Source organism: Pogoniulus pusillus, chromosome Z (assembly GCF_015220805.1).
Source record: "Pogoniulus pusillus isolate bPogPus1 chromosome Z, bPogPus1.pri, whole genome shotgun sequence".
NCBI classification, from domain to species: domain Eukaryota; kingdom Metazoa; phylum Chordata; class Aves; order Piciformes; family Lybiidae; genus Pogoniulus; species Pogoniulus pusillus.
This window is the reverse complement of record NC_087309.1, coordinates 15,101,382-15,115,861: the sequence shown is the minus strand read 5'-3', so window position 1 is coordinate 15,115,861 and position 14,480 is coordinate 15,101,382. Positions and strand designations below refer to the sequence as shown.

At 46.9% G+C, this 14,480-nt stretch overlaps 1 protein-coding gene across 1 annotated transcript in view; it reads left to right on the top strand.

Moving 5' to 3' along the window:
• LOC135173276 (ubiquitin-conjugating enzyme E2 R2) overlaps nt 1-14,480 on the top strand; it is an 81,080-nt gene that overhangs the window by 48,016 nt on the left and 18,584 nt on the right. Inside the window, exon 2 of the mRNA XM_064140066.1 lies at nt 10,399-10,485. Within this exon, the coding sequence (XP_063996136.1) occupies nt 10,399-10,485 (87 nt within the window). The remainder of the gene's footprint in view (nt 1-10,398; nt 10,486-14,480) is intronic.

Below are 14,480 nucleotides of genomic sequence, written 5' to 3'. Positions count from 1 at the left end.
CTACAAGTACCTGAAGGGACATTGCAGCCAGGTGGGGGTTGGTCTCTTCTGCCAGGTGACCATCAACAGAACAAGGGGACACAGTCTCAAGTTGTGCTGGGGGAAGTGTAAGCTGGATGTTAGGAGGAAGTTGTTGCCAGAGAGAGTGATTGGCATTGGAATGGGCTGCCCAGGGAGGTGGCGGAGTCACCGTCCCTGGAGGTGTTGAAGCAAAGCCTGGATGAGGCACTGAGTGCCATGGTCTAGTTGACTGGATAGGGCTGGGTGCTAGGTTGGACTGGATGATCTTGGAGGTCTCTTCCAACCTGGTTGATTCTTTGAGTCTATGACTGTTCCTGCAGTAGAACGCACTGCAGGCAAGTATCTTCTCTAACTGCGGAGCTGATTGAGATCCTAAACATAGCTGACCTGCGCAGGCTAACTCAGTCTCTAGATGCTGAGTAGCAGCTGCCAGGAGCAGTTATCTTCATGAAGGCTGGAATGAGCATACAAACTATAGGCTCTTAAAGGGAGGCAATATTTTAGAAAGAGATTAAAAATCCATTTGTTTCTTTCGAGTAACATTGGAAGGTGGCCTGGTTTCCAGACACTGCTTGGTCGAACTTTGTTATTCAGAGTTTATTTGCTTGAATTCTTTGAGAGACAGCCCAGGCAGCAGTGGTGCTAGAGGAGTTTGGATGTAAACCAATTTAACAGGGCTGTAATGAATTCCTTGTGTGTCATTTGGCTCAAGTATGATGCAATGTCTATTGTTATTCCTGATTTGAGATCTAAGGGGTGGAAGACAATATGTAGGTGAAAACAATTTCTTTTAAAGCTATAATTCTAACTTAGACCATCACACAGCAGGTTTTCTGCTGTGGTTTGGGATATGTGACTTAACGTAGAATCATGTAATCAGCCAGGTTGGAAGAGACCTCCAAGATCAGCCAGTCCAACCTAGCACCCAGCCCTAGCCAGTCAACTAGACCATGGCACTAGGTGCCTCATCCAGGCTTTTCTTCAACACCTCCAGGGACGGTGCTTCCACCACCTCCCTGGGCAGCCCATTCCAATGCCAATCACTCTCTCTGCCAACAACTTCCTCCTAACATCCAGCCTATACTTTCCCCAGCACAACTTGAGACTGTGTCCCCTTGTTCTGTTGCTGGTTGCCAGGGAGAAGAGACCAACCCCCACCTGGCTACAACCTCCCTTCAGGTAGTTGTAGACAGCAATGAATCATAGAATCATAGAATCATAGAATCAACCAGGTTGGAAGAGACCTCCAAGATCAGCCAGTCCAACCTAGCACCCAGCCCTATCCAATCAACTAGACCATGGCACTAAGTGCCTCATCCAGTCTTTTCTTGAAGACCCCCAGGGACGGTGCCTCCACCACCTCCCTGGGCAGCCCATTCCAATGGGAAATCACTCTCTCTGTGAAGAACTTCTTCCTAATATCCAGCCTATACCTACCCTGGCACAACTTGAGACTGTGTCTCCTTGTTCTATTGCTGGTTACCTAGGAGAAGAGGCCACCCCCCACCTGGCTACAATGCCCCTTCAGGTAGTTGTAGACAGTAATAAGGTCAGCCCTGAGCCACCTCTTCTCCAGGCTAAACAACCTCAGCTCCCTCAACCTCTCCTCATAGGGTTTGTGTTCCAGGCCCCTCACCAGCTTTGTTGCCCTTCTCTGGACACGTTCCAGCACCTCAACATCTCTCTTGAATTGAGGAGCCCAGAACTGGACACAGTACTCAAGGTGTGGTCTGACCAGTGCTGAGTACAAGGGAAGAATAACCTCCCTTGCCCTGCTGGCCACACTGTTCCTGATGCAGGCCAGGATGCCACTGGCTCTCTTGGCCACCTGGGCACACTGCTGCCTCATCTTCAGCTACTATCTATCAGTACCCCCAGGTCCATTTCCTCCTGGCTGCTTTCCAGCCACTCAGTCCCCAGCCTGTAGCACTGCTTGGGGTTGTTGTGGCCAAAGTGCAGAACCCTGCACTTGGCCTTGTTAAATCTCAGCTAATATTTAATTTACAGTTAAAAGAGGTTTTGGTGAAAGGAAACCTGGTTTATAACTAAGAAGTCTTTCATTGGAAATGACAGCTTTTAGTAATGCCCCAGGTAACTACAGTAGTAAGTGTATACAAGATATGATGTGTGAGACAAGAATGGGCTTTTGCCTGTCAAACTAGTCTCTGGTTGTATAAGTTACACAATCACAGAATGCCAGGGGTTGGAAGGGACCTTGAAGGATCATCCAGTCCAACCCCCCTGCTGGAGCTGGATCACCTATACCAGATCACAGAGGAACACTTCCAGGTGGGTTTTGAATATCTCCACTGAGGGAGACTCCGTAACCCTCCTGGGCAGCCTGTTCCAGTGTTCTGTCACACTCGCAGTGGAAAAAAGTCCTCCTCGTGTTTACATGAAACTTTCTATGCCTCAATGTCATTGCCCCTTGTCCTGTCATTGGGCATCCTGGAGCAGAGTCTGGCTCCATCCTCTGGCTCTCATTCTTTACATATTTATAAACATTGATGAGGTCACTCCTCAGTCTCCTTTTCTCCAAGCTCAAGAGCCTCAGCTCCCTCAGTCTCTCTCTGTAAAGATGATGTTCCACTCAAACATTTTTGTGGCTCTGTGCTGGACAGTTTCCTGTCCTTGAACTGAGGGGCCCAGAACTGGGCACAATATTCCAGATGCACCCTCCCCAGGGCAGAACAGAGGGGGAGGAGAACCTCAGTTCTTGTCTCATCTTTGCCTTACTGACTTGTGGCTGTATTTTCCTATGGAAGTTTTTATGTCCTTTTAGTGAGGCCTACCTCACTCTTTGATTTTTAAATTCCATATGATATAGTGCAGGAAACAGAGAATTTAAGAGGTTTGCTTCTGTTGGTGTTCATATGCACACTGCAGCAGCAATGGAATTTTTTTAGGGCTCGTGAGATTTAACTTCCCTGGTCACTCATGTTTGAATTTGGATCACAGATGTGGTCCTAGTTCTTGCAAAGCACAGCAAAGATCAGCAAGCATTGGTGTGTGGTGCTGACAGGAAATGGATCCAGACCTGGGCCTGATGTACCTGGGTCATAGCCAGCTCTCTTGTAAGAAATTACTTACATCCTCCGTTGTCATATTTGGAACTGGATTATCAATATTGGGCCTACATGTTTACCTTGGCAAGGCAATGTGCCTAGCTTTAATGCTGCTTTACAGTTTCTAAAGTGGAACAATAATGAGGTGCTTTAAGTCTCACTGATGTATGAGAAATAGGCTGCCAGCACTGACTGCTGACCTGCTCTGAACATATCTCCAGCACAGTATTTAATACTGCATGCACTAATCCAGGCTTAATGTGGAAGAGGGGAATCCATTCTGTGAATTGTATAAATGCTTGATCTACTAGAAGCAGTAAAGGTATTTTGGGGGATTAGATGCTAACACTTAACCTAGTAGTAATCTGTATCTGCTGCTGTAGTTGGCTTTTCTGCATGTTAAGTGAGCAGTGTGTTAGCAGCTTGCATTAGGTGTGCAGCTCTGGGACCTGATGATGTACACGTTGAGGAGTCTGGTTGCACCTCTTACAAAGAAAAGTGATGTGGCCCTGTGCTGTCTGCATTTCTTGCTGGGGCAGTGTGGGTGGTCTGTAGAAGACATAGGTGGTACCTGCACACAGAGTCAGTAGGAGCTTGTCTGCACTCTGAATGTATCAGGTAATTGCAAAAAAGGACAAAATAGCTTAGAAGCTGAAGTGTTTCCTTTTTATGTGATAGAGTTTGCAGAGGATGCTTAATTTCACTGGTGCTGCTTTCTCATGAGACTCACATTGAGCTTGTGATGCTTTAAAATAAAAAATATCTTTAACTGCTGCTTCCAGAAATACCTAACAGCCGCTGTAAAAACTCCTGGTGCCTCTGATTTCCCTAAATCAGGTCAGTTCATGGCTTTCCAGGAAATGTGTGCTTTTCCCCACTGCCTTTCTACAGCATCAGACAGGATGGATTCACCATTCCTACCCTTGCTGCTGAAAAATTAGGGATTTTGGTTTTGTCAACCTGAGAATAGGGGAAATCATTGTCAAACTACTAACAGCCTGGAATAAGTGCTCTATTTCTGCACAACCAAAGTCAGGAAGGAGTCCTATCTGTGTTAGTGCTTCTGGATGAAAAGGGAAGTGATACCAATAGGCAAGTGTTCAAGTTGAGTGCGTGGCAAAGAACTCCAGAAACAAAAGTAACTGTAATAATAATCATTCATAGTGAATGAGTTGGGACTTAATTCAGATGACACCAAGCTAGGAGCAGGTGTTGATCTGTTGGAAGGTAGGAGAGCCCTGCAGAGGGACCTGGACAGGCTGGATGGGTGGGCAGAGGCCAATGGGATGAGATTGAACAAGGCCAAGTGCAGGGTTCTGCACTTCGGCCACAATAATCCCAAGCAGTGCTATAGGCTGGGGACTGAGTGGCTGGAGAGCAGCCAGGAGGAAAGGGACCTGAGGGTACTGATAGACAGTAAGCTGAAGATGAGCCAGCAGTGTGCCCAGGTGGCCAAGAGAGCCAATGGCATCCTGGCCTGCATCGGGAACAGTGTGGCCAGTAGGACAAGGGAGGTTATTCTGCCCCTGTACTCAGCACTGGTCAGACCACACCTTGAGTGCTGTGTCCAGTTCTGGGCCCCTCAATTCAAGAGAGATGTTGAGGTGCTGGAACGTGTCCAGAGAAGGGCAACAAGGCTGGTGAGGGGCCTGGAGCACAAATCCTATGAGGAGAGGTTGAGGGAGCTGGGCCTGTTTAGCCTGGAGAAGAGGAGGCTCAGGGGTGATCTTATTACTGTCTACAACTACCTGAAGGGGCATTGTAGCCAGGTGGGGGTTGGCCTCTTCTCCCAGGCAACCAGCAATAGAACAAGGGGACACAGAGGAGGTATAGGCTGGATGTTAGGAAGAAGTTCTTCACAGAGAGAGTGATTTCCCATTGGAATGGGCTGCCCAGGGAGGTGGTGGAGGCACCGTCCCTGGGGGTCTTCAAGAAAAGACTGGATGAGGCACTTAGTGCCATGGTCTAGTTGATTGGATAGGGCTGGGTGCTAGGTTGGACTGGCTGAGCTTGGAGGTCTCTTCCAACCTGGTTGATTCTATGATTCTATGATAGGAACATGAGGTTTTCAGTCAAATAACATGATATGTAGTCAGGCTTTTTTTCTGGCACACATGGATTTCACTATGGCTTTGCCTTATCGAAGTAGAAAAAAAGACCACCAAACCTTAAAAGCAGCCACTGATAGGAATGTACGGGAGCAAGACACTGAAACAGGAAACAAAATGGCCGTGCTGGTAGCATAGTTCTTAAAATGCATTGTGATGTGAATTGAAGGCTGAAATTCATGTGCAGGAACTGTAAATGACTGTAAAGGGCTGAATATTCCGCCAGGCTGATCTGTTCAGTGTCACACTGTAAGAGTGTATGCTTTTTCTAGCGACTGAAGTTGTATTTCAGAGAAGAGGGGAATGAGATGATGACTGTCTCCACCTTCCTAGGTATTGGATATGTTTAGTGGTGTCAAAGATCCATGGCAAGCAAGTGGATAAAATCAGGACACTGAAACAGAATTGGTTTTATTTGGTTTAAGTTCAGATAGATGAGTCAAGCATATGGTGAAGTAGTAATGGTTGGACACTTATGGGTGGGGGACTGAGCTGCATCTTTAGCCTTCCTAAATTGAGTTGTCTGGTTCTAAGTAAGCTAACCATAAGCTGCCCTAAAACTCTGCCACCCTAGCAGCCTGACTGAACTTACCAGCAGTAAGCTCAGGTAGTTGACTTCTTTGCCTTAGATCAGTGAAACTGTAGGGAGGAACCTCTTTTTCACAGAGATCACAGAAATAAGTTTGTTGCCTAATTCAGTCTCTTTTGTCTCTTAACATGTCTTGATTTTTTGGGGGGGGGTTAGTGGAAAAAAATGGCCTGCAACTGTGGCTGTTGCTGCATTTCGGCAAGAAGTCTTGCAGCTTACTGTGGAAATTCTTGGGTTGCTTCACCCATTCAGAAACTGATGTAGCATCCAGTGAAAGCAAACTCATGATTCATCTCACAGAAGTGATGCAGAGTAATTATCTGGGACCGGTTTGTAGTGCCCTGGAAAAGTGCGTAGTTTCGCTTTCTGCATCCTGGATGATGTCATGAAAGGAACCTGAAAATGATACTTTTGTTGTAGTTGTTGTTGTTGTTTGGAAAATATCCCTGCCTGTAATGTGGGATTTTTTTTTCCAAGTTCGGTGGGTTTTGTCTCTGAAATTGGTTTGCAGGGAAGCTTTACTTTATGCTTCAATATGCTTTACTTTATGCTTCAATATAGCATCTTAACACGCTAAACACAGGCTTATGAATGTGTAATGTGACTCTGATTTCTCTTACTATGTGACTGGGTCTGGGCTAGAGTGGGTCTCAGCTGCTGCTTGCGAGAAGAAAAGATTTCTCTCATTTCCTTCCAGTTGCATTTTCTGGGGCCAGAGCTCAGAAAGCATCCTTCATGTGGCAAAACATGAGCTTTATTCAATTTTGTAATGGTTATTGCAGGCAGGCAGGTAACCCTTTTTTGTTGAAGAATAGTGGCTGTAAACCAGGATTTAGACATCTGAAACAGCCTTCCAGGATATAGAGCTTCTACGTGAGTCTGCATCACGTACAGAGACCATACCTAGTGCTCCAGGCACAGCCTTTGCAGTGATCTTGAAACAAAACCCTCTGGGTTAGACAGTTTGAGAGCAGAGGGATTTTACTGAGAGAATTGAGACCTGTGCCTTCAGCTCCTTGACCATGTGGGATATAAGCATGATAATGGTGGTACCCTACTGGCAGCATGCTGCCAGGGTGTTGGTTTTTTTGGTTGTCTTGAAACAATACTTTAGAAGACACAGTATCACAGTATCACCAAGGTTGGAAGAGACCTCATAGATCATCAAGTCCAACCCTTTACCACAGAGCTCAAGGCTAGACCATGGCACCAAGTGCCACGTCCAATCCTGCCTTGAACAGCTCCAGGGACGGCGACTCCACCACCTCCCCGGGCAGCCCATTCCAGTGTCCAATGACTCTCTCAGTGAAGAACTTTCTCCTCACCTCCAGCCTAAATTTCCCCTGGCGTAGCTTGAGGCTGTGTCCTCTCGTTCTGGTACTGGCCACCTGACAGAAGAGAGCAACCTCCTCCTGGTCACAGTGCCCCTTCAGGTAGTTGTAGACAGCAATAAGGTCACCCCTGAGCCTCCTCTTCTCCAGGCTAAACAATCCCAGCTCCCTCAGCCTCTCCTCAAGCATCTCAATGTCCCTCCTAAACTGGGGAGCCCAGAACTGAACACAGTACTCAAGGTGTGGTCTAACCAGTGCAGAGTACAGGGGCAGAATGACCTCCCTGCTCCTGCTGACCACACCATTCCTGATGCAGGCCAGGATGCCACTGGCTCTCTTGGCCACCTGGGCACACTGCTGGCTCATGTTCAGGCGGGTATCAGTCAGCACCCCCAGATCCCTCTCTGTCTGGCTGCTCTCCAGCCACTCCGACCCCGGCCTGTATCTCTGCATGGGGTTGTTGTGGCCAAAGTGCAGCACCCTGCACTTGGAGCTATTGAACTCCATCCCAGTGGACTCTGCCCATCTGTCCAGGCAGTCAAGGTCCCGCTGCAGAGCCCTTCTGCCCTCCCACCCAGCCACATCTGCTCCCAGCTTGGTGTCATCTGCAAACTTGCTGATGATGTCTGACTCCATGCCCTCATCGAGATCATCTATGAAGATGTTAAAGAGGATGGGGCCCAGCACAGATCCCTGAGGGACACCACTAGTGACAGCCACCAGCTGGATGTGGCACCATTCACCACCACTGTCAGGGCATGGCCCTCCATCCAGTTCCTAACCCAGCACAGAATGTTGCCATCCAAGCCATGGGCTGACAGCTTAGCCAGCAGTTTGCTGTGGGGGACAGTGTCAAAGGCCTTGCTGAAGTCCAGATTGACCACATCCACAGGCCTCCCCACATCCACCAAGCGGCTCACCTGATCATAGAAGGAGATCAGGTTGGAGAGGCAGGATCTGCCCTTCCTAAACCCATGTTGGTTCTACCAAGAAACCTTGTAGCTAGCTCAGCCTTGCATTTTGTTGTCTCTTGCATACTTAATCCCAGTCCCTGGGCATTTTGTCTTGGACCTCACCAAACTGCACATAAGCACAGGAATGGGCTTTTTTGAGAAGATCCCCAGTGGTCCAGAGGAGCCTGCAGCTGTGTGATGGAAGGACGTCACAGATTGCATTGGGTTGGAAGGGACCCTCAAAGGTCATCTTGTCTAACTCCCCTCCCTGTAGTAAGCAGGGGTGCCTCCAACTAGATCAGGCTGTCAAGTCTGATCTTGAATGTCTTCAGTGCTGAGGCTTTAGTCACATCCCTGGGCAACGCATTCCAGTTTTTCACCACTCTTATTGCAGAGAACTTGTACCTTATGTCCAACCTAAATCTATCCTGCTCCAGTTTAAAACCATTGCCCTCATTCTGTCCCTAAAAGCCTCTTTAAACAGTCCTTCCCCAGCCTTCTGTAGGTCCCCTTCAAATATTGAGATGTAGCTATAAGGTCTTCCTGGAGCCTTCTCTTCTGGGCTGAACAGCCCAAATCCTTTCAGCCTGCCTTCACAGGAGAGATGCCCCAGCCCTCTGATCACCTTGGTGGCACTCTTCTGGACCATTTCCAGCAGGCCTGTGTCTCTCTTGTGTTGAGAGCTGAAGTAAATCGTCTTTGCCTTTGGTAATCTCTGTCCTTTTCCCACTGTGTGGTGTCACAGTATCACCAAGGTTGGAAGAGACCTCACAGATCATCAAGTCCAACCCTTTACCACAGAGCTCAAGGCTAGACCATGGCACCAAGTGCCACGTCCAATCCTGCCTTGAACAGCTGTCATGTCACAGAGCTAGCCACGTCCTTGTTGCAGCACTCACTCTCTTTTGGTATTATGGTGGTGAGACGTTTCCCTACTCTCACTGGAGCAGTGCCTTTCATGTAACTGACCTTGAACCCTGCAGCCTAAGACTGTTTAAGTGAGCTGTCAGCCTTTGGGTTGTGAGTATGCTGTGGCAAAGGACCGTGGGTGAGGGCTTGCTTGCTGCTGTAGCAGACGCGCATGCAGCCAGTATTATGAGCAGACACGTACATAACATGAAAGCAAGTGGGCTGATGAATTTGTTTCACTGATGTGAAAAGAAAACCTTTTCTTGGCTACCTGTCACTCTGCCCTGTAAAACTTGTGTTGCAAGGCAGAGGCGTATGCCAGTCTGTAGGTAAAACTGAAGCCAAGTACTTAATGGTTCGGTAATCAAATTTGTTTGATTGCCTGATTGTGTTTCTGGGAAGAAAATTTCATGTAGCTTTTCCTGTTGAACAAGGTCAGCACCCTTTGTCCAAGTGACATGGTTAGATACCTAAGTGTTAGGAGGTGGCCTGGAATTCTGCTCACATCACATGCATCTTGCTTTTGGGATCCTTTTTGCATTCTTTGTCACATCTGAATCTGCGTGTGGTGTAGGGGCCAGGAGATTCCCCTCTGGAGATCCCATACTGGACAGCTGGTGGGTCTTTCTTGGTGGGCTGATCAGTGCTGAGGGAAGGGTTTGCACTGGCAGCATGCAAATTCCCCTTTCAAAGGAGGGTGGTTTTGGCACTTAGTCAGTCCAGTTTCATTCCTTCTGCCCACTGGCTGGGTTTTCTGACTGTTGTGAATGTCAGGACACCACAGTGGATATCCAGTTGTGGGAAGACTGCAGAAATCCCAGAACTGACTCTGCTCATAGTCTTGCCCACCACTGGAAAGTGATATTCATCATCATCTATCAGTATTTGGTTCATCAGTTTGCACTAATTTGTTAAAGAGACATGGACAGTATTTAGACTTGGGAAATGTTTGTGGTGGCAAAAAATGTGCTGTTAGGAACAATAGTAGGTGAACGAGTTTAAATCTCACACAAGAAAGGAAAGGAACTTTGTATCTTAGTAGGGCAATTATCTAACAAAATTCTTTTATTCACAGAAATTCTAAAACATTTTCACTGGCAAATGTAAAACAGGTCCTTTAGAAATCAATTTTACCCTCTTTAACAGCAGTTGTTGAATTGGAACATAGTAGATGCATTTTGGCTTGTTTTCTGAGCATTACAAGCCCAGGCCAATTCTGGTGTTTGGATTTTTCCTCTTCAGTTAATGTTTTGCTCATTAAAAAATTGTTTAATGCTATGCTGTAGGGCCACATGGGCACTGGTACATGAAATAAACAATGTAATGGTCTTAATTGTACTTGTTCTTTCCAGTGTTTTCACTCTAATGCTTGCTTGTTGGTCTCTTCTGTTTTCATAGCTACATATTTTGCTTTTTTTCCAGGCTCACATTAAATTTCCTATTGACTACCCATATTCACCACCCACCTTCAGATTCCTGACCAAAATGTGGCACCCCAACATTTATGAGGTAAGGTTGTTTTTTTTTAAAGAAGTTTCTCAGGCATGTGAGAAGGCTTTGTACTGCCTTAAACTACTGGAAGTATTGAAGGTACTAACTGTCTCTAGCCATAACTAAAATAGTTAGCTATTGGTATTAAATGTCAGCTTCATGGTCAAAGAGCTTAAATCTAAACGTCATAGGGAATGCTGTTCTTGTAGGCAGGGCTGTAGCCCTTCCCATACCTGCAAGAGCAGCAGTCAGCCCTAGCTGAAGTGCCATGCCATGAGCACTGGGATGTTTTAGGGGATTCCTCGGTCAGTTATGTGGTGTCCAGAGAAGGGCAACAAAGCTGGTGAAGGGCCTGGAACACAAACCCAATGAGGAGAGGCTGAGGGAGCTGGGGGTGTGAAGCCTGCAGAAGAGGAGGCTCAGCGCTGACCTCATTGCTGTCTACAACTACCTGAAGGGAGGTTGTAGCCAGGTGGGGGTTGGTCTCTTCTGCCAGGCAACCAGCAATAGAACAAGGGGACACAGTCTCAAGTTGTGCCGGGGAAAGTATAGGCTGGATGTTAGGAGGAAGTTGTTGGCAGAGAGAGTGATTGGCATTGGAATGGGCTGCCCAGGGAGGTCGTGGAGTCACCGTGCCTGGAGGTGTTCGAGAAAAGCCTGGATGAGGCACTGAGTGCCATGGTCTAATTGACTGGCTAGGGCTGGGTGCTAGGTTGGGGTGGCTGATCTTGGAGGTCTCTTCCAACTTGGTTGATTCTATGATTCTATGATTCTACCCTGCTGTGATACCTGGACAATTAGTTGTTGTTTTGTATACAGTTCAAGTGCAGTTTAATTTGAGCATATCCTACCAAACTGTGTTCTGTCTTCTGCTGCAGTCAGCCTGCAAAGGAAGGGGACTGAACATGAGGTTCTGTGACTGCAAAGAACTGCAGGTTCAGGAGGAATACTCAGACAGCTCAATGACCTTGGTGCCAGAGTGAACAGATTAATCCCATACTCAGTGTCTGCTGGACAGTTTGAATTTGCCCTTAAATCCATGCATGTGTGGGTCGCACTCAGAATACAAAGTCGTGAGGTGTCAAGTTTATCATTGGTTCACTACACAGCAACATAGGAGGTTCCAGAAACACTGATCTTGTAAAGAAACAACTGGTTCAAGAGTGCCACACTTTCTAAGAGGTGTATTTTGAAAGCTGAAGGTCTCTTTTGACTCAGAACTTGGCTTTCAGTGGAGGCCAGAGAAATCTTTGCTGAACTTTTGGATGTCCTAGACAAGTAGCAGCGGGCTAATAGTAGTGGTGAAATAGCTTGGTGACTGGAAGGCCTTTCTAAATGTTCCTGTCAGTGCAGCTCCATCACCTCATCACAGGGTCTTTCTATGAGAGGTTCTGCAGACTTCCTTTGGACCTGCTTTGGAGCATGACTTCTCTTCCTTGATGTGAAAAGAATTGTGGCTTTAGTTAATGCCATGAGCCTGAAAGGCCCTTTTCCAACAAGTTGCTGCTGCTAAGTGTCCACTTTGGAAGAACCATGCTTAAAATGTCATGGTGAAAACCTCACTGATGGTGTAACAATAAATGGCCAAAAGCCTCTCGGAACTTCAGTGCAGAACAGGATAGCAATCAGCCTTAATTACTGGATGTGCAGGAGGATTGCCCTAAGCCCATGGACATGCTGAGATCAGGCATCTGGCTCAGCACAGAATCTTACATGTAGCCAAGATCAGTGTTTCTGCTTAAGGTCCTGTTGCAGTTAGAAGGGGGTTTGATCTATAAACAAAGATAACTTTGAGACCAACAGATTATTGCAGATTCATACTGTGAATGTTGATTCTGAATCCAGAAATTTTCATGCAGGTGGTGAGTGGGAAATGATTATCAAAAGAGTATGTACTAAACAAGTTCTGGAATGGACCTCACCCAGTCCTGGTGGGAAGGATGAAACACTGGCTCTAGAAACAGCTCTTTCTCCTATCTTCAGTTAACCCAAAACTTGCTGAGTGTATTTTGAGGTTAATCTCCAAATACTCATGCACTGATCTTTGTACTTTATGTTCATAGCAGTATTTCTTGGAGCTGAGGGAATATGAAGCAGCTTGCAGGCTGTTTTGGAAACATTTAAGCAGTGAAGGGAGGTACTGGGATGACTCCAATTGAAACTGAGAGTAAGTCAGTAAAGGTCTTGAGGGTTTGTCAAGAGGAAGCAAAAAGAAATCTCCTAGTGCAAGGAAGATGAAAGAAACTGATAGTTTGCAGAATCTGGTGGTGGGAGTGAATGGAGAGGCTTGGTCTGATTATACTGGTTCTGAGCAGTAAGACCTGAGTACCTTCAGTGTTTTCTGCCTTGCAGTTTACTTGGGTTGTGCAGCTGAATTTTGGTAAAGCTGTGTTCACTTGTTTCTTTCAGCAGCTCTCAGTTCTAACAGAAATATAGTCTGTTTCCCTGTGGCAGACACACACCCTATTGTCCTTGCTTTTATCTTTCAAAAATGCATGTAGGGAAACATTCTGTGCTGATGCCCAAACCCTTGTGCTGATGGCATCGGGCCCCATAGCACCTGTCCTCTCCCATGCACTAGTGCAGTGCTGCCCTGCTTGGATTCCCAAACCTGTAGCATTGGTTGTTACAAGAAGGAAATTTCTCATATCCTTACTTCCCTCTATATTTTTCATGTGGCAAATTACCTGCTGGTCCACATGCTGCTGACCTGGTTGCTTGAGGAACTTCCCCTAAGTGCTGTGTTGCATTTTCTTTGACCAAACACTGCTTTATCCCAGGAGATGGTTGAAGGTAAAACTGGGCCAGCTCATGGAGATTAGGTTATGTTCACAGTTTTATTAGTAATGTCACTAAGGTTAACTTCACCTCAGAATGCTGCTGAAAAATAATTCTAGGCTGCAGAAGCCTGTTGAAGTCCTAAAAAAGGAAACTCTCTTGTTACAGCAAGCTGCTCCAGCAGCCTAAGTGCATGCTTGGGTATTCAGCAGCTCCAGGTTATTGCTGTGCATAGTTGTCTTCTTGGCAAAAACTTGCTTCAGAATTGTGAGGGCTTGCAAGATGAGTGTGCCTGGCAGGCGTAGGGAGGTAGTGAAATCTGCATGCCTATCACAAGCCTCTGATGCAGAAGTAGGGTCTTGTTTGCCTATGAAACAAATGCCATTGTTTATCAAGGTGAGTTGCAGTGTTTGGGAGGCTCTTCTGGTGAACTGCTGCTATCTGAATCTGTGATCACTGGCTGGAGCTCAAAGGCACAGATGCTATCACTGTGAGGAGCATTGCTTTGTGTTCTGGCTTCTGTGATTTCTGAGCAGCATCGGAGGGTCCTCATAACACAGCTAAGACCAGGTGCATGGTGAGCTGCCAGCCTACAGTCTTGAGCAGAACTGGTCTGCAGCTTCTCTCTTGTTCCTGTCATCACCCTGTGCCTTTTGGATCAAGGTGACAAGGGACAGCATTGACTGCTGCCTGTCAGCTGGGGCTGTGCCACCTGAGGCTGTGGGACTGTCTCTAAGAACTTTTAAGTCATTCCAGCAGCAGACTGCAGCAGGCTGCAACAGGCAGCAAGCCAGCAGGGCCTGGAGTGGCCAGCCTTTGCCACATGGCCTCAAGTCCCATCTGTAGCTCCACCTCATGCTGCAGTAAAGCACTGGGACTCCAGGAGTCCCCAGAGTCAGGGAGGAACGTCATCCGTGGTAAGTATTGCTACAGCACTCCAGCAAAGTAATTGTGTGAGAGTGCTGTTGCTGACGAGGAATTGGTTTTACAGGGTTCTTAAAACTGCTTCTAAATGGTAGGCATTATAGAGCTTTAAATGTGTGTTCAGGCTATAATACCAGTGAGCAAAAAAACCCTGAGGACTATGTCAATATGGCTTCCCTATGCTTCCAGAATATTCCCCCTCTTGCATGGGGGAAGGCATTTCTCATGGAGTCTTCAAACAATGTCTCCTGCTTTTTCATTTGATACTTCAAGGACCTGTGTCCCAGGAGAGCAGTGTAAGCCAGTCCTGC